General features: G+C 36.8%; 5 protein-coding genes across 6 annotated transcripts in view; 1 reads left to right on the forward strand and 4 right to left on the reverse strand.

Moving 5' to 3' along the window:
- The window catches only part of LOC129564849 (A-kinase anchor protein 200), a 60,638-nt gene extending 50,200 nt beyond the window's left edge, over positions 1-10,438 (reverse strand). Inside the window, exon 1 of one of the 2 annotated variants that reach the window (XM_055439034.1) lies at positions 9,628-10,438. The gene's annotated coding sequence lies outside the window, so the exon portion shown is untranslated. The remainder of the gene's footprint in view (positions 1-9,627) is intronic. The other variant, XM_055439032.1, reaches the window with a different exon arrangement.
- Positions 10,439-10,775: 337 nt separating this feature from the next.
- On the forward strand, positions 10,776-13,852 carry LOC129564852 (sphingosine-1-phosphate phosphatase 1-like). The gene is made up of 5 exons (XM_055439039.1): positions 10,776-12,037; positions 12,150-12,196; positions 12,289-12,385; positions 12,473-12,645; positions 12,789-13,852. The coding sequence occupies exons 1-5, from the start codon at positions 11,486-11,488 to the stop codon at positions 13,210-13,212; spliced, it is 1,293 nt and encodes a 430-aa protein (XP_055295014.1). The 5' UTR covers positions 10,776-11,485; the 3' UTR covers positions 13,213-13,852.
- Positions 13,798-15,528, reverse strand: LOC129564853 (G-protein coupled receptor Mth2-like). Its single transcript, XM_055439040.1, has 6 exons — positions 15,315-15,528; positions 14,871-15,120; positions 14,611-14,744; positions 14,388-14,556; positions 14,078-14,263; positions 13,798-14,014 (listed from the first exon to the last, which is right to left on the reverse strand). The coding sequence occupies exons 2-6, from the start codon at positions 14,990-14,992 to the stop codon at positions 13,942-13,944; spliced, it is 684 nt and encodes a 227-aa protein (XP_055295015.1). The 5' UTR covers positions 14,993-15,120; positions 15,315-15,528; the 3' UTR covers positions 13,798-13,941.
- A 303-nt stretch (positions 15,529-15,831) lies between these two features.
- Positions 15,832-18,061, reverse strand: LOC129564854 (G-protein coupled receptor Mth2-like). The gene is made up of 6 exons (XM_055439041.1): positions 17,876-18,061; positions 17,532-17,781; positions 17,303-17,448; positions 16,295-16,475; positions 16,039-16,224; positions 15,832-15,956 (listed from the first exon to the last, which is right to left on the reverse strand). Exons 1-6 carry the CDS (start codon positions 17,982-17,984, stop codon positions 15,863-15,865), a joined length of 966 nt encoding a protein of 321 aa, XP_055295016.1. The 5' UTR covers positions 17,985-18,061; the 3' UTR covers positions 15,832-15,862.
- Positions 18,062-19,893: 1,832 nt separating this feature from the next.
- LOC129564931 (glucose dehydrogenase [FAD, quinone]-like) lies at positions 19,894-22,190 on the reverse strand. The gene is made up of 5 exons (XM_055439182.1): positions 22,025-22,190; positions 21,731-21,864; positions 21,467-21,583; positions 20,071-21,398; positions 19,894-19,987 (listed from the first exon to the last, which is right to left on the reverse strand). The coding sequence occupies exons 1-5, from the start codon at positions 22,188-22,190 to the stop codon at positions 19,894-19,896; spliced, it is 1,839 nt and encodes a 612-aa protein (XP_055295157.1).
- Positions 22,191-24,765: the final 2,575 nt, after the last annotated feature.

The raw sequence follows: 24,765 nt of genomic DNA on the forward strand, positions 1-24,765 counted from the left end.
ATGAAATTGAATTTACTCGCCGAAAGAGAAAAAAACACACACTCTAAACTAAATTTCATTTTCGATTGATAGCTGTGAACTTGCCGTTCGTGAATGAAAACAACAATAACGGACGAGAGCGAATGGAAAAAAAAGTTAAATGAAATGATAAATAATATATAGAGAGATAGGAACGGAATATTATGCATTTAATAAAACATCCGGTGAAGTAACTTATAGTATTATAATGGCACGTATTTTCGCTTCGTTCGACTTGTTTCTTCGGTTTCGGTTGTTGTATTTTTTTTTTATTTTTTTTTTCTATTTCTATCTCTTTATTTTCGTTGTTTGTTGCTTGATGTGTGCATTGCGTCGATCAATTTGAAATGGCTGCCTCATTTTGCTGGCATTTGATTTGAATGCATGCTATATGATGGATCACTATTCATTTTCAATACGAGAGTTTTTTCTCGTTTGGTTTCGCTTAGATACATTGACTCACACACATCGTTGGCGCGAGTTCGGACAATTCATTTTTCGAAAAAGGAAAATAAAATGCGAAGAGCGAAAAGTATTTGATGTTAAATTAAAATTGTTCTCTCTCGATATATGTGGTGATGATGGTATTTTTTTCTGTGTTTGTTTTTCACTTTGATTTGTGAAGCAATTAATATTTAGAATGGGCTTCTGTTTGCCTGATAATATGCATTCCGTGTACGCATGCGGTCAATACAGACCGAACTGATCATGAAAATCATGAAAATATCTCTCTCTCTCTCGACAAAAAGTGCCTCCTTAAACCAGAGATAAATCGATATGGAGAGCTTGAAAAAATACACACGCATACTCGCACACACACGGTCGGCTCGAACAAAATAAATGGTATTGAAGTGTTCGAGCGGCGTGTGATCCTGTGTATATAGAGATTAAAGCAAACAAGCTATAAACGGCGTATCATTTGATTTCGAGTCAGGTTTCTATTATTCATCATACTCTCCCGTACGCATGCACGGCATCATCCTCACGGTTCTATCGACAAGATTTATGACTCATTCTTTTTATAGTTCTTTTCTTTCTGCTACTTCCCGCGCTGGGAATCGTTGTCGTTACGCCGAATTTCACATATCGTTTAATCAAATTAACAAAATATTTTAGGCGGATAACAGTTTCACTTTTTATTTCTTATGCCAATGTGGTGGTGATGTTATGATACGGTTTCGTTCCATTCTTCGTTGGTTAAGTTTACGTGTGTGTTATTCGATTGCTGCCGGTTTCAATAGCACAACAGAACATGTGTGTAAGATACGTATAATATCGGGTTTCCTGTTGTGAATACGATTCCGGTGACAAGACCGGTGAATGTTTTCCATATGATGTGATTTAGAATAATCTGTGACTTTATGGGATCGGCGGTGTTGCTTTTTGATAGAGAAATGCGTACACTGAGCCGTATCAAGAGTGGAAGAAACGTCGATAAAGAAAGCGTGTGTTTGTGTGTGAGAGAGAGAGAGAGGAAGAGAGCAAAAGAGCAGAAGAAAAGCCGACTGAAAGCATTTCAAATCGGATGCATTGTTTTCCTAAAAATAAAACCACTACGTTTTCACACTTACTTTTGACACATTCGTTGTGAAACCCGCTGCCAACGAAGGCAATGGCAAAAAAGCATTAAAGCCACATTTTCTATAAAAATGTATACGAAATCGTGTCGGATGACGATGCCTTCATGGATTTTTTTTTCCATTAGAAACAAACAAATGCACAATCTAAACAATTTTTTGTGTTGCAGATTGATAACTTGCTTCGTCCATCGTACGTGCTTTTGTTGAGAATAAAGAGATTCACTTAGCGATTGCAATGTGGAACTGTGAGAACATAATGCTTAATGCGAAATACCGTTCGTTCGTTGTGTGCCTCTACGTGTATTTTTTTCCATATTTATTTATCCAAGGCCTTGTCGTAAAAAAGTAAACAGATACTTAAAATGACGTTGCGATGATTGCATATTCTTTCTCGAGAGAAAGAGGAAGAGAGTGCAAAAAAAGAGCACATCCAAACGAAGTGCATTAGCAAACACCCTAGAACACATAGAGCAAACATAGCCGAAGGAAAAGCTTAGCGGGGAAAAAAAGTGGCAGAGACATAAAAATATGTATCGCACAGAGTACAAACACACACACATGGGGGCTTAGTGCATTCGTGCGCCTATTGTACTTATCGCTGGATGAGTCATACACACGTAGCACCACAGCACGTGAAAGACAAAAAAAACGAACGTATTTTCTTCCTTTTTGCAACAAAGAGACGTTTTATGATGAGATTTGTGCGACAGTTCTCGTATTTTGCCACACATTCGCTGTGCGACAACGTTGTGTATTTTTGCGCGTTTATTGAATTTTTTCAAAAGTTGCTGCTTTATCATCAAATTCATTTTTTTCGCACTGCCAGCTGCCACAGCGTGTTTATTTTAGCGAGCAAATGTGATAATGCAATTTTGATAAGTCATTGAATATCATTAGCTGAGCAAGAGAACGCAGACCTAAATACACACAGAGTGAGAGAGAGAGAGAGAGAGCAAGATAGAGCGAGGCAGGCACACGGAGTGCGCGTTCTGTGTTTACAAATGTCGATTTATTACGCTAAATACGCAAAAATACCGGAAATTTATTAAACGAGCAAGAAAAGCCACAAAAAAAAATTCTTTTTGTTGCTCAAAGTAAATGGAAAATCGGCGTGTTATTATTGCTAATGGAAAAGAGGCCTGCAGATAGCATTACTTACTTGCATAAGTCTGCCTTTAAGATAAATGGTAATTGTGCTGATTTTCAATTCTGCCAGGCGTTGCAAAAGCGTGCGAGAGCTTGTTCGTTCGCTTCGAATCGGCGCGCAAAGTGTTTCTTGTGATCAAAGCAAGAAAACTTTTATCAAAAACATGCACAAAAAAATGTATGATTTATTGGGTCATAATATTGTTTTTTCCTCGGTTTCATTTGCAAAATGAAGACATTTCAAATGCAGAACTGGCTACAATGACGCACAAAATTTCTTTCTTCTTTTCATTCCATTTAAAATACATTTGTTCGGATTTTATTTGGATTGTCGTTGGTCAAAACCATAGAATTGATTTTGTGCTGGCAGTGGGGAGAGAATGAATGGAACCAATGCTTTTTATTAGATTATAATGAATATTGAAGCATTAGCCAAGTCATAGCTCGACTTTATTTGAATGTTCGTCTGATGCATGAAATGGCTAGTAAAATTTAGTTCAATAAACTATACGGGCCCGTACAATATATTATAAACATTCACATGCATAGTACTGCACTTAGACACAAAAGTGGCCATAAAACGCACAGCAACTAGTGATTGTTCCAATCGAAAGATAGAAAGAAATAAAAAAAAGCGATTTTGCTAGCTGTTGTTTTTTTTTTCTTCGCCATTTTTCTTTTCGCAATTTCTTCGTTGAGTTTAACGACGAGTTAGTCTTCGAGTACGTGTGTGTGTGTGTGTGTGTGTGTGTGTGTGTGTGTGTGTGAGAGAGAGAGAGCGTGTATGGTGAGCAAGCACTTAATACGAATGCACTATCCGCCGCGCTCAAACACACATATTCTTTCGGTTCATAAACAAACTATTTTTATAGCTGGTGAGCAAGCGGTGCTGAAGTAGCGTGCTGCAACAGCACCACGAACAACAGCTACAGAAACAGCATGCGCGCGTGATGTAAAATGTGCAAAAAGTGCATTCCCCTGGAGAGTGAGCACACAACGACGACAACGAGAGAGCGATAGAAAAGAGAATCAGTAATAATGATCATATTATAAATATAATAATAGAATATTCTGTTGGTAAGTGAGCATAGGCCTGCGCTTGTTCAATTTTTTTCTCTCTTCATCTTTTTGTCTTTGAGTGCGGTGTGCGCGATGTGCGCGCTCATTCAGTCACCGTCTTTTTCTCTTACTGTGCAATACTTGAGTAATTGCATAAAAGCGATAAAAAATGGGCAGCAATAAGGGGAAAAACTGCATTTGAGGAAAAGAAACGGAAAAAAAAGAAGCAAACATGTTTCGACGGTTGGTTTTTTATCTGCATTCGTTGCTGGTTCGCGTCTTTCACTCTCGCGACAAATGACTTGTTGGAAAAATTGAACTCTTGCCAATCGACTGCGAAAACTTTTTGAAGTCATAATGACTTTTATCACCTTTCTCGTCGACCATACAATGTAATAAAGTTCAAGAGGATGTAGGAAAAATACTCAACAGAAACCATTAGTAATCGACGAGAGAAAATCGAGACTCAACGCTCAAGAAGTGATGTGGTAATTTAAGTTATATGTCTTTTTAGAACGATATTTTTCCTAACTATTTGTGGTGTGTCAAGCACGAATTTGATGTGACTGACCGACCGACCAAACGATCGATCATCAGTTCTGACATTTTCAATGATTACAACGTCGCTTAATTGTGGAATTTGCTAGTTTTTTTTCGATTTCGAGAGTTCAATTTCATAAAATGCATCGTGAATAAATTTCGTGTACATGGCCTTGGGCAATAAAAACTGTACACACACACACACACACACACACGATGCAGCAGTGTGCATATGCCATCGTCGTTGTTCGGTCACATTCTTTGTCAACAACGGAAAAACGGGCGACCAACAAACATACAACATGGTGAATTACTTGTAGAATGTGTGCACCATAATCAAATCTATTTAAATCTGGTCACATAATTTATCGTTGCGGTCGAGCCGAACTTAGTTCGAACTAAGCGACCGGCGATATTATATGCTTAACACACTCATGTTTGCATTAGTGTAAGTGTGATTTTTCGAGCTTAACGAATTTTTTTTTTGCAACAGCGTGCAAATACACATACGGCAAGGCTGACATAGCCAATATCCAATCGATAAACAATTTTTTTTCGTTCGTTTCGTTATTGGGTGTCCAACGAAATAAGGAAATTACAACTTAAAAATATGTTGTCAACTCTGGTGTGCTGATGCGTGTGCGTGCGCTCGTCCGTCTGTGGCCGATCGCATGTATACATGACCGTGTTCGAGTTCCTCGTATGCATTTCCACTGTCGATATATCGAGTGAAGAGCAGCAAAAAAATACCAATGTAATGTTTGCATCGAGTTTTGCCTGCGCCAACCATAACTTGCTACTGTACGCATATTCTTTTTATGGCTCTCGTTCGCATTATGTGAACTTCATGTGAGCTACGATACACTTTAAAGCATCAATGGATGAAACCAACATATGGAAAGAGAGAGAGAGAGGGAGAGAGAGAGGAAAGGAAAAAAAAGTGGCGCGCAGTGACAACAACAATTTGCATACCAACGAATCGAAACGAAGTAAAAACATAAAAAAATTCATCCTTATAACTCGGCTCCACTCTCCCTGCAGCTCAACAATAAGAATACAAATTCTAATTACATATTTTTCTGGTTTATTGTCCACACCTGAATGAAAAAAAAGGTGAACGAATAGAGTATTTATATCGTCGTTTGTCGGCCGATTTTATATGTTTCTTTGTTTATCTTACTAAAATCATTCGTTCGTTCGTTCGTTCGTTCGTTTCGTACGCTTATGTTACGGGTGCTTCGTGTTTCCTTTTTGGATGAGTGAGTAAAAAGGAGCGCAACGAAATGTCGTTCATATTTATCCAGTTTTCATAGGTCATAAAATTGAAGCCGAGTCAAAGTCGGTTAGTCAGTGTGCTCCGATTCATTGGCCGTACGTAGGATTAAATGAAAATAAAGAAAAACGCACCACTAAATAATGCATCCTACTCGTTAAACCATATTTTTATGGCTTCACATCCATTTTCGAGCCGTACAACCAACACTCACACGCACACACAAAGACGATCTGTCAATTTGAATCTCCGCCATAATTCGAGCATATTCTCCGTCTCGTACACTAAGTATTTGTTTCATGTTTTAGTTTTTTGTCGTCGATGAATGCGATGAATGCGTGATTTTCGTATTAAAACGTCTATTTCCTTTTTCTATCCATTTTCGTGGTTCGGTTTCTATTGAAATTTTCGTTCGTTTCTCTTTTTTTTTCTCGTTTCATCAATTGCTTTAATAAACGAAACGCAAAAGCGCATGATATTTTGTGTGCTCAAGTAAAGAAATGAGTTTTGATTTGCCTCTGTCTGTTTGTTGTGTATGCATGTTTCTGATGATTTGGTTTTGTCTGGTCGGTTGGTGGACGTTAATTCAATCACACGCTTTTGTGTGTGTGTGCCGGTCGGCAGATTAATTCTTTGTTCGAATGAAATCCAAATTTTTCCACACATATGTATAGAGAGAAGCACGCAATCGGAGATAAAGACACTGAAGCTGCTTTGACATTAGATTTAGCTTTGATTTGTGAGAGATGCCCAAGAAAGACAGACAACAAAACAAGCAGCTATCAGTCAAACAACATAATTACATTTCGAAAATGACGATGAAGACGAAGATGAAAAGAGCAAAAAAAAATCGAAGCCACGAGGGCATCAGTAAAATAGAGCTGAAAATTTGATACAAATTTCACGCATGAACTAACAGATTTGCTGATATACCAAAATTTATGGCTCTCTCAACCCGTTTTGATCTCAGATCGCTCAGCATTATTATTAGTGCCGCTGCTGCTGTGCTTCTTTTATCAGTTTCTTTTGTTCGATTTCATTTCATTTTTCAATCTGGAATTTCATAATTGCACCAACAATTTAAAACAGAATCGTAATCTGTTCGATTGAATAAGCCATTGAAAAATGAGCGATGTAGAAAATGAGTGAGGCGAACGGAAAGCCGGACCCGATAAAAAATAATATACATGAATTGTGTGTATTTGTGTTCGTTGTGTATACAAAAGAATTTTAATGAATTTTAATTGGACTTGATAAAGACACAACAACATTTTTGCCACAATCAAAGGAGACTTGGACAGAACCGAGAGAAAAATAAAAATGGAATCAATTGATATACAAAACTCGAAACGTCCCGTGCATTATTTTGCATACATCAACTGTGTGGTATGACGTTCAGAAGAAGGAAAAAAAAGAGAGCCAACAACGCATACAACAGATTGAAAAATGTTGTTTACTTAAAGAGAAGCAAAAAACCAACAGCAAAAATTATTATTGTGTTTGTTGCGATGGCGAAGAATGCGTTCGCATCAAAACCAAATAAATTGCGCTAGTAAAATCAGTCAATATTATTTTATCGGACAATTTATAAACAAGATTGTGTATTGTGTTTTTCCTCTCTTTTTTTTCTCTGTTGCTCTGCGTTCCAAATTATTTTGGTGCTGTGTCGACCGGCCGAAAAATGTGATGATTCCAACATTTTTCCAGCTGGACAATATGAACTCGCGCGCGCGAAGCAAGCCGATAAAAAATGCACGAAAAACGCATAATAAATCACGCACAAAATTGGTGCAATGTGGCACTCGGGAGGTTTAAATGAAGTAAAGATGAACGACGACAAATATCAACAGCGACAGAAGAGACGAGAAAAAAAACTATGGCGATGTACGAAAAATCAGCCCGCCATTACATTACTCCTCGAGCGCATATAAATATCGAAATCAGTTTGTATGCCATTGAGCACATTTACATGAGGCATAGGACAAACGAGCAGGAGCGAGCGAGTGCGAGAGTGAGTGAAGAAGAGAGCCGCATTTTAAAAAACCGTATCCCAATACCAAGTGTACCGATTTGCCATGTAGCGAAAATGCAATGAGTGACTGAGCTGAACCGTGTCTCTGTTGAACGGGCGCTCTCGTTCGATATACTCACCGAATTCGTCGGTTCGAGAGATTTCAACGGGCGGTTTAAACGAATGAACAAAACCATCGTACTGAAGGTACAACACGCAGAGAGCAAGCACAGTATAGTGTGCTACACACGGATACACAGACGCGCTCGCTACGAATCCGAGCATCGAAAATCGGGTGTGTATAAACTGGATGAATGCGTGTGTATGTGTTGGTGCGACCATTTTTCAGTGTTACATGTGTTTACATGGAACGAGAGACAGAGACCGACACACACACAGGGATTCGAATGCATGCCTTGTGCAAAACCGCTCTTGTGCATGTGTGCGTGTGGAAATTTTATACCGAAAAATGGTTCGCATAAGGGCGAAATCATAGCAAACATTCATTTTATCGACAGTTTTTCGCGACACATCTCATGTACAACACGAATCAACAATATTTCAAAAATGAAACGTAAAATGAGAAACAGCAGAAGAAGACGACGAGAACGAAAATGAAAAAAACTTTTCGATTGTCGTTAGCGCGCATTGAGTTGGATTTTCTTGTGCACGAGACATACGCATACACCTAAACAAACCATCACTCTGGTCATCCACCGCACATACACGTACAAATAATTCGCACCGAAACGACAGAGATACACGATTTTTTTACAAAATGTACCATGTATGCGAGTGGCCGCTCTCAATAGACCGATGCTAAGGAAGAAAAGGAATGGAAAATTCAACAGATCCAAATTAACGAAATACGAGAGAGGAGAGAATATACACGACCAAAAAAAAATGAAGATCGAATGAAAAAAACCGGTTGCATGTGCCGTCTTTACATGTACAGAAAGTTTTGCAATAGGCACGGATTCGTTTTTTTATATTTTTTCATCTTGAAAATAAAAAGGCAGCAAATGAAAGAGCAACGAAAATGAGAACGAGCCAAGTTTCATAAAAGCGCGCATATATACACTACTCACGGGATGGCAGAAAAGAAACGTAACGAAAAAGAGAAAAAAAAACTATATGTATATGTATAAAACAGCACACGGCAAGCATAACAAGAACCAAACTGAAACGAGGCGAAATGCTTTGCCGAGAGAGAGAGAGAGAGAGAGAGAGAGAGAGAGAGAGAGAGAGAAAGAGAGAGAGCAAAAGGAGAGAGAAATGGCAAAAAGATGCGAACGAACCGAATTCTTTGTTCGTCGCTGTTTAATACATTTAATAGCGTATATTTTGCACTTCTTCGTCATACACCAAGTTCGCAATGGCTCTGGTTCTCACTCTTTCACCTTCACTCTGTCGCTGTATCTCATTCTTGCTCGCACACATCGTGTATATGCACAGGCTCAACAGAGTCAAAAACGTTTTCAGAGCCAATTCTTTGGCTCGGCAGCAGCAATAACACATTATGAAGAACCATGAAACGGCAACGCTCTCACGTATCTATCGCGTTCAAACCGTTTGGAACACTTTAAACCGACTTTTTTTTTCTGCTCAGTCTTTCTATAGACTTCAATTCTATGTATGCTACAGTTTTCTGGTAGAGAAAAAGACACGAAACGTTTGCAACAGCAACGGAAGGATAAACGATTTAAATTAAATACGTACGAACTGAACGACATTCACATGGAATGAGTGAAAACCGAGAAAAAAATATGAGAAACGATGACATCCTTTTTTTATGTGTGTGTCTAACCGAACTTCTTGTATATAAGCAACGAATGAATGAGGCCCAATGAAAATAAAAAATTGAATCCACAAACTGAACGAAGAAAAAAAAATGAATGCATAAGCAACCGAACAAGAATTAAATCGTTTTTCCTTCTTTTCCGTAGCCATTTAAACGCATAAATAAAAGCGGATTTTTGAAAAGACGGAAAATGACTTACCAAAAAACTATTTTCTCCCGCAAAATGCAGCAAATGAATCCTTCTCGCTTTATTCGACTTTGAGACCGCAAGGAATTATCCTATTTTGTGATAACCGAATTTGCACGTAACCGTGGAAATTTTGCTTCTCAAGAACAGTTTGCACAATTCACCAATTTTCGGAAATATTCCGTTCGGAAATTTCTTTTCGTTCAACAGTTTTTCTTTTGTATTTTCAAATACAAATCAAATCGCTTGGTTTGTCTCGTTTTCTGAATCGAATTCAAATCCTTCGTCTGGAAAACGCCTTGTGTATCGTATGCTCTCTCTCTATCTTTTTTTGATTGACAAAAAAAGTGAATTCTTCTTTCGAACTGATTTTTTGTGTGTTTTGCTTTTGACAACGAAAAAAATCGCTTGCGAGACTTTCGATTAAAAAATTGATTGATTTTTAAGAAACAAATGCACGCTTTTACAAAATAGACGCAACGAGAGATTCGAAAAAAATTCGCTTTGTAGAAAAACTGAAACACAACTACTCACTTTACCGACACATATAAAACTGTCTGCTCGACTGCTAGAGGCTGCTTCTTCTGAAATGCGATCGCTGAGGCAACGAATTCATCGCAGGGCATACAGTGTAGCGGCGTATATATTTTAATTGCGAGTGTGTATAAAATCGTGTTTGTGTCGTTGTAGCTGTTGCTTGTTCGGTTGAGAGACAGAGCGAACGAAAGAGCGAATGGTATCGATAGTCCGTGTGCGTGTATGGTTTGTGTGAGTGTGAGAAGAGGGGTAATGGATACAAACCACGAACTGAATTTATTGCAAGAAAATTCATCGTGTAACAAAAGGCTGAATTTGTATTAGCTCGAAATGCATTAAAGCATCAATTGGTCGGTGTCGGCGAACGAACCAACGAATGAAACAATAACCAAACAGCAACGAAAAAATTGTACACTTTTGATTCATCGGTGTCAAAGTCTGTGATTCTTTGCATTGAACCAAATCTTCCATTTATTCGATAAATTTTGCTGCAAATGATTTTTGTGCAATTTTTCTTCATCAAAAGCCAATTTGTGTTCACAGTGTGTATGCATGTATCTGTATGGATGTGGATGATTCAGTGCGAGCACATTTCAACTTTTCGGTTTCAGTTTTCTCAGAAAACGTTGGTTGATCACACTCCAATCTAACTAAAAATCGACTATACTCACAAACACACGCACGCACACATTCGCATCCAGTCCAAATGCAGTGAACACATTCGCACACACGCTTTCTGTTGATTCTCTTGGTTCGGTGAACGGTTCGGTTTTGGTGTGCGTTTTAATGAGACACCGGTAAAGACGCTACAGCGCTGCCAATGGCATAACAACAAAATTTTTGCTTGTTGAGGGGAAACTCAACCGATTGCGTTGGCAGGGCTGCCAAAAACATGAAATTCGCTCTGAATGACAGCGCGTTGCAACAATTTTAAAAAAGTACTCGGTTATTTTCGGGATTTTTCGATTAAAATGCTATGTTTTTCATTAAAAACTCATTTTTCTGTTCAAAAAAATTCAAATCCCGATTTTTCGTTTCGATTTTTCCATTTAGCATGCAAAAATGATCACTTTTATAAAAATCCATGGAATCAACCGATTTAACGGTTTTTTTTTCGTTCCGTTGTCAGTTTTCAATGCATGTTTCACTTCGTTGACAGTTCGTTGGAAACCTGTTAACTTCGGCTATGTGACGTTTGAAGACGTAGAATGTCAGTGAGAAAAAAAAACTTTATCAGTCAAAGCATTGCTGATTGTTACCAAGACTACTCATGTAAAATTCGTAGAAGTGAAAAAAAGTGTTTCACCGAACTAAGTGCAAAAACCAAAAGGAAATGTGGTCTATAGTGGAGTATTTGAAGAAACCCGAGCTAGTGGTGACAGTTCAAGAATGGTTTGGTATCAAATACGCTGATTCAAAGGCAGAAAAGTACATGGACAAAGAAGGCGCACTGTATGACCACAACATATCACCAAATTTGGAGCGAAATCAATATTCAAATTACCCTGAACACAAGAAACATCGTCGAAAACAAAGCGATGAATCCGAGTGTGTGTCGACTAGCAATAAGACATCGGATAAAAATGGGTCAAATGAAACAGACATAGCGAACAAAGGCTATCAAATAACAAATAAATTTTGGTACTATTTGTTTGTTATTGGTACGGAATTGGGTGATGAACTTTTCTACGCAACAATGATCCCATTTTGGTTCTGGAACATTGATGGAGCCGTAGGACGGCGCGTTGTGTTCGTGTGGTCGGTTGTTATGTACACTGGTCAAGTGTTGAAGGACATTATCCGATGGCCCAGACCTGGTCCACCCGTTAAACGACTTCAAAACAAATGGAGCATTGAATATGGCATGCCCTCAACACATGCAATGGTTTGTATACACAAACAGTATGACACATCGTGTGTGTTTTTCCAATATTACGGGGAAATTCCACAACGATTTACAATGAATTAACTCTGATAAAAATGCATTTATTTTTCAGGTTGCAGTTGCCATGCCATTCTCCGTTGTTATCTTCATGCTAGACCGGTGAGTCACACTGATCGATTGATAACACATACTAGTTTTTATACTGATTTTTTGTTCTAATGGCATGCGTATCAAATTGTTTTTATTTTCAGTTATCAATTTACGGCTACGAATGGTTTTATGATTGCATTCGTTTGGTGTTTGGTTGTTTGTGTGAGTCGAATTTACTTGGGTATGCACAGCGTTGCCGTAAGTATGATTTTTATCGATATAATTACAAAATACAACTTCAATACACAATTGATTGAATTTTACGTGTTTTTTTTTCCGCTGTAGGATGTAATTGCTGGCATTGTACTGACGATTTGTTTGATGATTCCGTTGGTTCCACTGATCGATCGTTTGGATCACTTCGTTTTGTCATCAGCCTTTTCACCGTTGTTTGTCATTGGAATTCCAATTTTGTTAATTACTTACTACCCATGCTCGGACAAATGGACGCCAACAAGGTAAGATTTTCTTTTGAATTGATTAAATTGTTGTGGGTGACGACACAGCCTCCGTGTTTTTGAAAGCGAACATGTCAAATGAAACTTGGACACGTCTAAGAAGATAATGACATCCAAACTAATCAAATTTTCTTCTTCCACAGAGGTGATACAACAATGATCATGTCAGTGACAACTGGCATTCTCATTGGAGCATGGTTAAACTACCAATTGGGTGCCTTCCAACCGCCAGAGCTTACCTCAACACGTCCATATGAAATCATTTGGCCCACACATCGAATGCTTGGTTCCATGATATTGCGAACTATTTTGGGATTGTGTGCCGTCATCGCAACCCGAGCTCTTGGCAAATCAATTGCCTATGCATTTGTGTGCATGCTGTTGGGTCGCGATCAAAACGAAGTCAAAGCATCTGAAAGTACATTGGAAAATCGTGATAAAATCATCGTTGAACTTAGCTACAAGTTCTTCGTGTATGGCAGTATTGGATTCATTGTAAACTGTCTTCTTCCGAATGTCTTCAAACTACTTGGCATCGAACGACCTGATTTTTATACAGAAATTTAGATTTAATTACCAAAAAAATGAATGTCAACTTTGCAATAGTGTAATACTTCGTTTAGAAACGTACGCTGTGTGGTGGTAGCCAGTAGTCACGCTACAATGGCTCTCGTCTACATGTCTGCTAAATTTGTGCACACCTGCAGTGGCACTACTGTAAACACAATTCAAAATTGCACATTCGCAAAATTACGCCTTTTCTATCTTAACCATTGAAGTTTTTGGTCATCCATGCTTTTTCCTAACAAAATTTACTGTACACACACACATTCATTCCAAGGAAATTCTTGTAAACGGGGCAAATGTTCTTATTTTACACATCTCAAATTGAAATGTACACATTTTTATTCTAACCAAATATTGTTATGTATGATGCGGTATGATGTATTCGTTTTTAGTAAAACTATTTGTCAATTTACACAAAGAATCTATATAAGTTCACAATACAGCCATATAGATGCAATGCGAATATGAATCAAGTGAATTTATCTAGTTTTTCTCTCGTATACATTTAAATAGATTAAGCACAGTAGCGGCAATTCCATGTCACACATCACCAGAGAATTGATTAATAAATTTAGCAATGATAAGCACGAGCAACTCAAATCAAATAATTTATTGGCCAAATAAATCGAATCCATCGAAATCTATATTGGTTTTATTGTCTTGATCAAACTCTGTTTGAGTGCGATATTTAACTTTCATTTGTTTTCTTTTAGATGCAATTAAACTCCGTCAGGTGCTCACATTTGTTCGGTTGGTGGCTGTAGAATCTTTTTTGGTACGCAAATTTCTCAGACATCGTAATCTAGAAATCAGTGCCGAGAAATAATTACATAGATAGAAATCGATACCAGAAATCATCAATAACCTTCTCTTAATCAAATGTAATATATCGCGCTTCAGTACGAGCAATGCGAAAATCCACACGCCTTCTAATGAAAGGAATAGGGCGGCTATATCGGCATACATACTTCCATGTGACACAATGTATAAAATGTTTGATACGCATACGTGCACAGCCATCGCAATGAATAGACGAATGTACATGGTGAAACTGGAAATATGGAACCCATTGAATATGTATCTGCTGAATGTGAATCGCTTGTATTCTTTTACGAAGACAACAATCGGAAGTTTTATGAACCGTATGTTTTTTTTTCGAAAAATTTGAAGCTCACTTATCCTTTTGTATTTTTAAGTTGTTTCGATGTCGGAAGTGTTCCTCGTACTTTGTCAGCTCTTTTATTTCTTGTCTAACACGGTGCACTTTCAATGCGGTTAAAACGAAGAACACGATGATCATGGGAAGTGTTAGGCATAAATAGACAATGCTCACCACAATGAATCCTTGAATGAGATTGGTATTGATAAAACTTATGGAAATCTTTGAGAATATCATACCTTGCCACAGTTCGAGAGACGTCAATGCAACGATGAGCTCAGCAAGGCCGAAAAATGAAAACAATGGTGCGAAACACGCATAAAGCATGTACAGTATGAATCGCTTCATTTCAAATGATTTTGGTTCAATACTTCTAATAAAATGGAATGTTAAAAAAAACTGATGTAAAATTGTGATTCTCAAAAAGAATTGAAAATATTGTTCGAAAAACCAATCCCAATAGTTGTTTTTCTGAAACTAGTTTGAATTAATTACATACTGTAAACTTGTTAGATTCCTCCACATATCAAAGCCAATAACCTGTAACCAATGAAGTGTGCACAAACCCAAGTAAGAGCCAACAACACATGCATATTTTGTCGTTATTATGTACGGATTCATTAGAATATTTGAAGAAACCAGACACACCAAATAGCAAACCAAACATGTTCCATGCAAATTATGCAATTCGGGAATATAAATGTAAACCAAGATTGTTGCGACCAGAAACGGAATCGAGACAATTGCACCTGAAATTTCGAAATAAAAATTGAGGCATAAAAATATGAAAAATCATCTGATAGAGTGAGCTCAGACGACTAGTAGAATTTTTGAAACAAAATAGTATTTTCAACATGAAAAATATCAATTCTGAATAGATGTATCATTTTCCATGATTCATCGTGATGCAAATTTTTTTCTTCCCCTAGACTAATTTACATACATATATATGCGATGATATTGAGTGTGAATATTCCCAATGTCGTGGCAAAGTTGTCGGTTTTCACGGTGTTTTCTATGATAACAGAATCGTTTTCAGTTTGAAAATCGGTGTCACCGTTAATAGCATTGTCAAAATTATCAAACGGATTAAAGAAAACCACGAGAATCCAACCACACAAAATTGTTATCCAAATGATGCCTTTATGTCGTGTCGAAAAAATTCCAGAACACATACTTATAAATCCAAATAATGGGCACAACTATACTGCTCAACTAGCTTAGAAAAAATGTCACTTTACATCAAAATAGCATAGATACATTATACATTATCATACCCAAAATGTCATGCATAAAACGATCGAAGAGAAAAACAAAGCGAAAAGTAAACAAGGTTTAGTGATAGTAAAAAATGGAAGCAATATATTTCGCATGTGATAGTTATCGCAGTTATCACATGACAACCATTTATGACAACCGTTTAATTAAATTGTGAACATGGTATTTCCATATTTCGCACACATTTCATTAGCCGTATGAGTGATTGCATTGTTATACAATCGGATTGGAATCGGAATTAAGTGTGGATCTATTCTGGATTGAATTCGAATTTTTTGTTCCAAAAGATGCTCGTATAAGATCCCACCTGAATAAAATGGATGAAAATTCTAAAATTCTATCAGTACATGGACCATGGTCAATTAAAAAAAAATGTCAAAAATCAGCACCTTTGCTTGATTGAACGTAACACGTTACGTTTAAGTACAAGCAGCGCAAAAGTCCACAATCCTTCTAGTGATTCACTTATGTCCAGTACGCCAGATGCCACAGCTCCGAGCGATAATTCAAATAGAAGACACGAGATGATCACATGCATGCCCATGAGAATGAACAGTCTCAGATATAACAGGAAGCTGAAAAAGCACAGTAATTTGAGTTTGACTTTTTCTTTTCGTTGATATCTCCCATTAAATGGTTCATTACTTCTCTTTTTGAGCCATAAAGCTTTTTAGAAACCAACTATTTATGTCGGGCGGTGTTAACCTTTTGATTTTCCGTTGTTCTGAACAAATTTTCAGCGTGGTCAATTCGAAAAATATGATGATTATTGGAAATGTGAGACAATAGTATACGATTGATATTCGCTTGCTTCGTATGCATGAATCTATGGAATAAATGCAAAATTTAATTCGAATTTTTTCATAAATACAGCAGAGCCTCGGAAGTTAGAAGGTGTTTGTACTTCGGGTACTTCTAATTTCTGAATTCTTCTAATTTTGGAGGCATAATTTTTCGCATTAATTTTACGAATAAATGAACTAAATAACACTATAGTAAAACCGAAACTAGATTCTCGCATAAAAATACAATTTTGAATCATAATTTAAACAAAATTTCAATACTTGTATGCTCTGAGTAAAACTTTCAATAAGATTTCAATCAAATTCGAAGAATTTCCGCCTGAAAGTTCATGAAAACTATGCGGATGTAATATTTTCGTGGAAAAACGAATCTAAAGTGAATTTGGAGTAATTCAAATCCCTAAAATATAGGCGCCGATCAAAATTGATTCATTTTTGAATGAGAATCGAACATTCTACTCAAAAGATGCCCTTATTCTGCATCCAATTTACTTAAAATCTATCATTATTGTATATGATTACGATGCGCGTAGTAATTTTCACTTTCAAATAGAAGTCATATTAATATGGTTTTTTTCGAAATTTTCGAATTAAGGCTTATAATATTCGAAAAAACCTCTAATAGTGGCTCAATTACTTTACTTCCTCAAACGATTCCAAAAGATACTTTGCTAGTACTTTGTTTAATTTCAAATGTTTTTTGTTCGATACTGTTGCTACATTGCATAAAAATACGCATATAAAAAAGTGGAGCAAATGGAGCGGAGATTTCTCTTCTAATTTCGAAGGAATTCTAATTTCTAATCTAATTCTTCTAATTTTCGAGGCTCTGCTGTAATCTAATTCTTACCTTGCATGCCGACAAATGATTTAAACGGTGGTATTTCAATCACCCCATAGACGCTAGACGCTACAAGAAACGGCGTTAGAAATGCATACAGCATGTATAAAAAGATTCGCATTCCTTCGGACAATTTTCGCCTTCGATGTATATTACTGTACGATAATAATTTTAACTCTAGTTTGATTTAATCACATTGAAAATATTTATTTATGAGTTAAAATTCGGTTTCTCTTACCGAAAATTCCTCAAATTCCACCAGATATCGAAGCTGATCACTTGCAACCATTGTGTCGAGCTCAAAAGTAAGTAAAATCCAACAAATATTAGGTCTAAATTCTGAGTGAGATAAAGATTTACTATGATGGAAGACAATGCTCGGCAAATTAGATAGAATATTAGACATTTTCCATGGGTATTTCTTAATTCAGACAAGCAAATATAGACCAAAATGGTTGCGACGGTGAACGGTATGGAGATAAATGCACCTAATAATTATTTTAAAGGTTTTTAGTAAGAAAATTCAACGAATTTTGCACATTATTCCATCAAAATAGGATAAAAATAGTTGTAGATACTCACATATATAGACTGATACAATTTGTGTAACGCTTCGATAACGCTCTATTTCACATGGCAAAGTTTCGTCCGAAATTTTGAACAGAAGCAAAGGAAGATCGCCTCTATGCATTTTGCTTAAAATTCAATTCCACGCGAATTTGAATGAGATTGGAAATGGTCGAGAAAAATATTTCTCTCTTTTAAAAACCTAAACACTACTTGCTGCATGTGTTAAACCGTTGGGTTGCTGCCAAAAACTAACTTCGCTATCGCTTTGGTATAACTTATGGAATGAATATAATGTTCGATCACTCACCTATCATCTATCGAACTGATATGATATCAATGTCATTTTCGTTTATTGATTGATGTTTCTCATTTGATTTGGCCAAGATAGAGGTTCAACACTTATTTGATTAATTTGATTATGCACACATGTGCAGAAGTTCTGTACTACAGAAATCATCGACTAACGAGAAACAAACTCAGGATTTGACCTGATTCCAGCACTTCAATTTCTTTGCATTGAAATTCCATACAAAACATTGGTAGAATGATTTTACAGATGAACATAAAAGAGGAGGCACTGGAATCAGGTCAAATCCATAGAATCCATGGATCGGTTGAAATTCCACCGGATTTGTATTCTAGGCCATCAAACCAGCTGGGTGTTTACACTCCTTTCAGGAGTGACATCACGGTCCGTTTTGCCGATTTACCCAGCCGTTTTCGAGATATTTCCATGTGTACATTTTGCCAGCAGCGGCGCTCCGAGTCACCATGCAACAAGTATGTGATGAATAAATCGCCAGATTTTTATTGTACTGTATTTTATTTTCATTTCAAACACATTGACACAAAGAACATGCCAGACGATTCCCCAGTTGAAAATTATCCCGAAAGAGGTACCGCATGTCAATAACAACAAATCAGCCTCTATACAATACATATATACCGAAGAATCCTCACTCTTCCCACAGTTGCGACCGATATGTGTTGTGGCCGAATGCTATCGCATGCCGCTATTGCAAGTGTATATTTGTCAACAACATCCCGTTAGATTTTTGTTCTCAATTATAAGAATTCAAATCGTTGGCGTCGGTTGTAGCGTATTACACACGCTCATTGAAGTGCGAAAGAGACAATCGATCATATTGTACTATCGTTTACCTTCTGTATTACGCATCACTGTAGATGACACAGAGAGCGACAGATGCCGGAATATATCATGTATGCGGACACTGCATTTGTGTTTGTGTATCTCTGTGAGGGGAACAACGTAAAATCGGTGTAGTTGTTGATGTTTACTAAAATGAAACACGGATCGAAGCACTAGAGCGACATCTGACAAGATTATTCCCATTGGGAAGAAATGAGTCGAATTTTAGGTGAAGTTTTTTACACCTACTGTATATATCGTTTCTAATCGAGTAAAGACAAAATTCTAAGGGAATATCACGCTTAAATTATTTCAAATATTTCAAAAAAATCCAATTTATCTCTAAGAATCTGTCGTATGAAATATGGTGGATATTTGTGAATATGGCGGAATATTGTGGATTTTTGTGTTTATGAATGATATTTAAATGTATTTATCCGGATTTAATGCAAAAAATCTCAAATACAGTAGAACCTCGATTATCCGTCAGGCACCGGACCAGCGCCTTGACGGATAATCGAAAAAGACGGATAATCGAGATTCTCATAAAAAAGGCAAAGTAATCAAAATTTCCATACTTTCTAATTAGTTTATGATGAAAAACAGGGTGATGTAGAAAATATATGATAGATATGAGAACAGATTTGTTGCATTGTCCAATATATTGTACAATCTTGGCAACTTTATTCGTATGTTCAAGTGAAATAAACTGAAAAATGAACTTAAAAAAAACTTTTCCACCTTGAAAAGGTGTGACGGTTAACGGAGGTGACGGATAATGGGAGGACGGATAATCGAGGTTCTACTGTATCTCCAAAATCCACAAAAATCTGATTTATTTATTCAAAATATTCGAAAATATGTCATACAATTGATGTTATTATTTTAAATAGTCTTGTTTGATTAAATCGGCTCCTTTCTCGCCAACCATCATTGCTGCACCATTCGTGGGAGCACTTATCGGAACGGGAATGCTAAAAAATCAATTCCAATAGAAACGAAAATGTTATATCAAAACCGAAACAATATATCGGTGGGGAATTTTTCCAAAACTTACATTCCACAATCGATTTGGCGTAGGCCCGTTGTGTTGTACACTCTCAATCGATTATCAACAACAGCGCCCATTTTACTAGTTCCCACTTGATGTGATCCAACTGTGCTAACATATTGAATGTAACAATCCCAATAGGAGTCCGAATTAGGTACGAGGGCATCACACTCTGCAATTGGAATTGGCAGATATTCAAATCCAAGTGTTTGGAATGGCTTCTGGCTGGTTAAAGCCATTTGTTGTTTAATAGCTGCAACGAGAGTAGCTCTGTCGCTTGGATCGGACAAAAGATTGGTGTGAATGAGTGGTTTTTTTGAATCTGGAGATTTACTCAATCTCAAAGTGCCACGTGATTTTGGTTTTATTAGATCCAGAGTTATGATCACGACATCGTGCGCTTTAGTTTCGATTATCATAATTTTATTGAACAGTTCGAAGCCTGTGAATTTGTTGAAACCCGTAATTGAACTCTCTGGAATGCCTCGTGGAAAGTTGGTAGTAAAGAACAAAATGTCTGGACGGCCAGTTTTGTTGAATGTATCCAGATACCCAGTCATATACGGTACGACAGAAAGGGGGCCTCCCTTTGTGGTGACATATTCATACAAACTATCGAATTGAAATGTTGATGGCAGCGGTTCCGTTGAAACATTGTACTTGAAAAGTAAATGGGTATAAATGTGATCGATATAATTCTCACCAACCGGCAGATCAACCTTAGCTGTTATTTTATGCTCTTGCAAATGTTGGCTCGGTCCGATACCCGAACGCATTAGCAACGAAGGGCTTTGAACTGTTCCGGCCGAGACGATAACTTCTCTTTTCGCAATCGCTTTTAATTTGTGTTTGCCTTTGTATGTGAATTCCACGCCATAGGCTTCGTTGGATTTATTGAGAAGAATACGATTCACATAGGCATGCTTGATAACGTATAGATTTTTGCGATTTTTAGCTGGCAACAAATATGCTTGAGCCGTACTACTACGAATGCCGTTAAAGTAAGTTGATTGAAATTCGGAGTAGCCGAGCTTGAAGTCAGCATTCAATTCGGGAATAAAAGGAACACCAGCACTTCGGTAGGCATTTTCCACAAGTAGATTCAAGTCCGTCAGTGGAGTCGAGCTGATTTTCACCGGCCCAGTTGCATTATGATATCTGCCATTTTTATAGGCAACCAGTGTTTCATTTTGATTGCCTTCATATTTTTTGAAATAAGGTAAAACACTTTCATAGTCCCAACCAGGATTACCAAGTGCAGCCCATTCGCCATAATCTTCGGCCACTCCACGACCAAAAAGCATAAAATTTATCGATGAACAACCACCGAGCATCTTTGCGCGTAAAAACAAAAAACAAAAATAAGTTAATAATGAAGTAATTGGTTTGTAAGAAAAACAACCTTTGCGCGTGGTATGAAACAACCATTCGGTGCTAATTTGCATGCGGTTTTTGCCGTATTATCGTTAAACTGCCAATCCACTGGAGATTTCAACAGTTCGAGAAACGTTCCAACCATCTTTTTGAAAAATTGGGAGAAAAGTACAAAATAAACATGAATGTTAATACTTATTGGCATTCTTTTGTAATTAAGATCGATTGAAGTGTTCTTGGGGCCAGTTCGCAATATTTGAAATAAAATTCTATTGGTTCTTGATTGCCTCACCACAGATTCGAGTGGAGGATCTCCGCCAGCTTCAAGTAACAACACGTTCCAATTTTTTACTTCACTCAAGCGATTTGCAACTATGGCACCAGAAGAACCAGCACCCACCACAATGAAATCCATGTGAGGCAAACCTAAAATTATAGTTCAATTTTCGGATGAGTTTGTTATGAATTCGCACTTGCAGATTGATTTCTTGCTGTTATTGGACTTCGCACTGCTCAGCAATGGAATATTTTTTACAAATTTTAAAACGAAATCAAGAAAAAAATCTTCCAATTTTCGAATTATTACAAAATAGCGTACCACGTCTCAAGACATCTTCTCCGTAGTCTCGTGGCCACAAATCTGGGGATGAAAGTGCACACTGAGTCGCTAAAAATGTTTGAATTACCGAGGCAAACAGTTGGTTGCCCGCTCCAACACTGTTCGTTGAACATTCTGATGATGAACAAGGCATTTTTAATACGAAAATAATTATCCACCGAAAATTCCGAATTATTTTATTTCCGATTCTATTCACTGCAAAACTTCTTTGATCGAAACTCAATTGATTTGGCTTATTTATATACTCATAGTTTGTTTGCACTTAAATGGTTCACAACAACATATTTTTTTCCAAATCAAATATACTTCGAAATTGTTTATTTGAATAAGTTTGTTGAATTGTTTGATGAAGATTTATAGTTTTGGTCGTTTTTGGTTGATAAAATATTAACCCTCTACTGCATTAGTTTTTTTCAGCGTAAGCAGAACCAATTTTGATTAATTTTTTGTCGTAGATAACGGAAATAAATATTGCACTCCCATGGTTTGCCAAAGAAATGTGTATAGGCCCAATCAGAGAAGAATCAAATCCATTGTTATATGGTGTCAAAAATGTGTTTAATTTCTTATTAAGCCATTTTTATATGAATACCTAAAACATGATGAAATTTTCCGCTCAAATAATAATTTTTAGTCAAATTTCTGTTTTCGTGCAGATTATTGTCTAGAACAACCGAATGTTGTATATAATATTGTTGTAAAACCAGAAAACAAGAAGACACTTCATCGAATGAAAATGCCTATTGAAAATGTCAATCCAATCCGACGTACGGTTCACATCATACAAGCGTTCGAATATTGCTCTCCTTTTTGCATTCGTTATTGTGTACTTTAGAGCGTTAGGGTTCAAAACTAATCTCTAAATGAAGTTGAAATAACGCCCTCAATTGTACCGATTTTTTTCTGTAGCATATTGAATTTTTGACCTCATTTAGCTGAATATATTGCCCAAGAGACATTCATGTAACGCAAATTACTTTTTGTTCAACGAATTACCCAAAAATTACTTGTCAAATAGAAATTACTTTTGGGTGATTTACACCCCCCCCCCCGCTATTCACTCATTTGCGTAATATTCTATCTAGTATGCCATTTGTTTATCAATTTCAATCATTGTTTTGGCAATTGTAAGAACAGTTGACTATATAAATAAATTATTCCGACCAAATTTTGTGTATTACTATTGAGCGTGTCTAATTTATTTGAATAGACTGATCAAAACAAGTGACGAACGAATTTTTTTACTTGCATTCTTTTTAATAGTTGGACAGATAGAGTGTAAACAATAGAGAGAGAAAATACGTGATTCCATATGTGCGACATTGTGAAGGGCACACAGCACATAACAACGAAACTTCCATATTAACCCTTAATTTTGAGCAAATTTCAACGCTAGACTTTGGGTTCGCTCATAAACTTTGTACAAATATTCATGTGAATCTCAGGAATAATTACACGATTTCGCACCAGCAACCGCATAAATAACTTATAACGGCCCGTATTTACTTAAACTTCCAAATAAACCATCAAATTTGAAGCTCTGAAACATGGTTCAAACAGAGGCATTATCAGTCGAATGATAATGGGTTAAATGATTTTAATTTCCGGCATAAGATTCTATTCTTGTGCAGTTTGAATCAGCTTTCGTTTGAATCACTTCTAGTCAGTCAAATAGTCACTGAATGTCCCAAATTAATCGACTGACTTAGACAGTCAAATTTTTTTTCCACATGGCCGCATATATAGATTGATATAATTTTTGTGGCGCTTCGATAACGCTCTATTTCACATTGTAAAGTTTCGTCCGACGATAGTCTCCCGTATATTTGAAACATCATTTTGACGTTTCCATTTCCACCATATAGATTTGCATTTGAGACTTCAAGTCTCAATGCAAAAATAGACGGAGAGAGTGGAGACGCCAAAATGATGTAAAAACTATTTTCCTCCTTTTGGACAGAAGCAAAGGAAGATCGCCTCTATGCATTTTTTCTAAAATTCAATTCCACGAGAATTTTAATGAGATTGGAAATGGTCGACAAAAATATTTCACTCTTTTAAAAACCTAAACACTACATGCTGCATGTGTTAAACCATTGAGTTGCTGCCAAAAACTAACTTCGCTATCGCTTTGGTATAACTTATGGAATGAATATAATGTTCGATTACTCACCTATCATCTATCGAACTGATATGATACACCGTGTAACAAATTTCAACTTTTTTTTCTGCACATGAGAAATTCCGATTGCTTGTTTTAGAGGACCAAAAACCAAGCACTTTTGCATCATAAGTTTGTTCGAAACCACGTCTAGATTTTTTTTTTATCGACACATATAAGACAAATTTCAGGCCAAAATGAGCAAATCACAAACATGAGCTTCGGTTTGACAGGTAAAAGCAAATAATTTCTACCTTTTCTGCCTTTCAACATCTAGTACGATGCTTTACGAACATTTTGGGTACTTACATGACCAAATCGAGTGATGTTTTCACATATTTCTGGCCGCATATTCGGTTGGTTTGATTTCAACTCTAGAAGAATCGACTTTTGGCCAAAAATCCTTAAATATAGGCTTTTTGGGGATGGTATCTTGGCGCAAAGTTAATTTTTCTCGAAAATATGGGGAGTCTACTCAGACAAAAACTCTCAAAATTGACTTTTTGAGGTACCTCCCGAACAAAAGTTACGTTTTTATGGCAAGTTA

The sequence above is a fragment of the Sitodiplosis mosellana genome, unplaced genomic scaffold (assembly GCF_009176505.1).
Source record: "Sitodiplosis mosellana isolate CC-2019 unplaced genomic scaffold, AAFC_SMos_1.0 Smas_scaffold_2, whole genome shotgun sequence".
Taxonomy (NCBI): Eukaryota; Metazoa; Arthropoda; class Insecta; order Diptera; family Cecidomyiidae; genus Sitodiplosis; species Sitodiplosis mosellana.

What these genes read in the sequence shown, in the direction of transcription:
- LOC129564852 (XM_055439039.1), top strand. Translation starts at nt 11,486, where the DNA reads ATGTGGTCTATAGTGGAGTATTTGAAGAAACCCGAGCTAGTGGTGACA. An exon ending in TGCCCTCAACACATGCAATG is followed by an intron (nt 12,038 to 12,149) that starts GTTTGTATACAC and finishes TTTATTTTTCAG; the next exon opens with GTTGCAGTTGCCATGCCATT. An exon ending in GTTATCTTCATGCTAGACCG is followed by an intron (nt 12,197 to 12,288) that starts GTGAGTCACACT and finishes TTTTATTTTCAG; the next exon opens with TTATCAATTTACGGCTACGA.
- LOC129564853 (XM_055439040.1), bottom strand. Translation starts at nt 14,992, where the DNA reads ATGAATCCGTACATAATAACGACAAAATATGCATGTGTTGTTGGCTCT. An exon ending in AGGAATCTAACAAGTTTACA is followed by an intron (nt 14,745 to 14,870) that starts GTATGTAATTAA and finishes CCATTTTATTAG; the next exon opens with AAGTATTGAACCAAAATCAT. An exon ending in TTACATTTGATTAAGAGAAG is followed by an intron (nt 14,015 to 14,077) that starts GTTATTGATGAT and finishes ACTGATTTCTAG; the next exon opens with ATTACGATGTCTGAGAAATT.
- LOC129564854 (XM_055439041.1), bottom strand. Translation starts at nt 17,984, where the DNA reads ATGCATAGAGGCGATCTTCCTTTGCTTCTGTTCAAAATTTCGGACGAA. An exon ending in TGGAATTTGAGGAATTTTCG is followed by an intron (nt 17,449 to 17,531) that starts GTAAGAGAAACC and finishes ATTATCGTACAG; the next exon opens with TAATATACATCGAAGGCGAA. An exon ending in ATCATTTGTCGGCATGCAAG is followed by an intron (nt 16,476 to 17,302) that starts GTAAGAATTAGA and finishes TTTATTCCATAG; the next exon opens with ATTCATGCATACGAAGCAAG.
- LOC129564931 (XM_055439182.1), bottom strand. Translation starts at nt 22,190, where the DNA reads ATGCCTTGTTCATCATCAGAATGTTCAACGAACAGTGTTGGAGCGGGC. An exon ending in GAGACGTGGTACGCTATTTT is followed by an intron (nt 21,865 to 22,024) that starts GTAATAATTCGA and finishes CTATAATTTTAG; the next exon opens with GTTTGCCTCACATGGATTTC. An exon ending in CGCCAAATCGATTGTGGAAT is followed by an intron (nt 19,988 to 20,070) that starts GTAAGTTTTGGA and finishes TTGATTTTTTAG; the next exon opens with CATTCCCGTTCCGATAAGTG.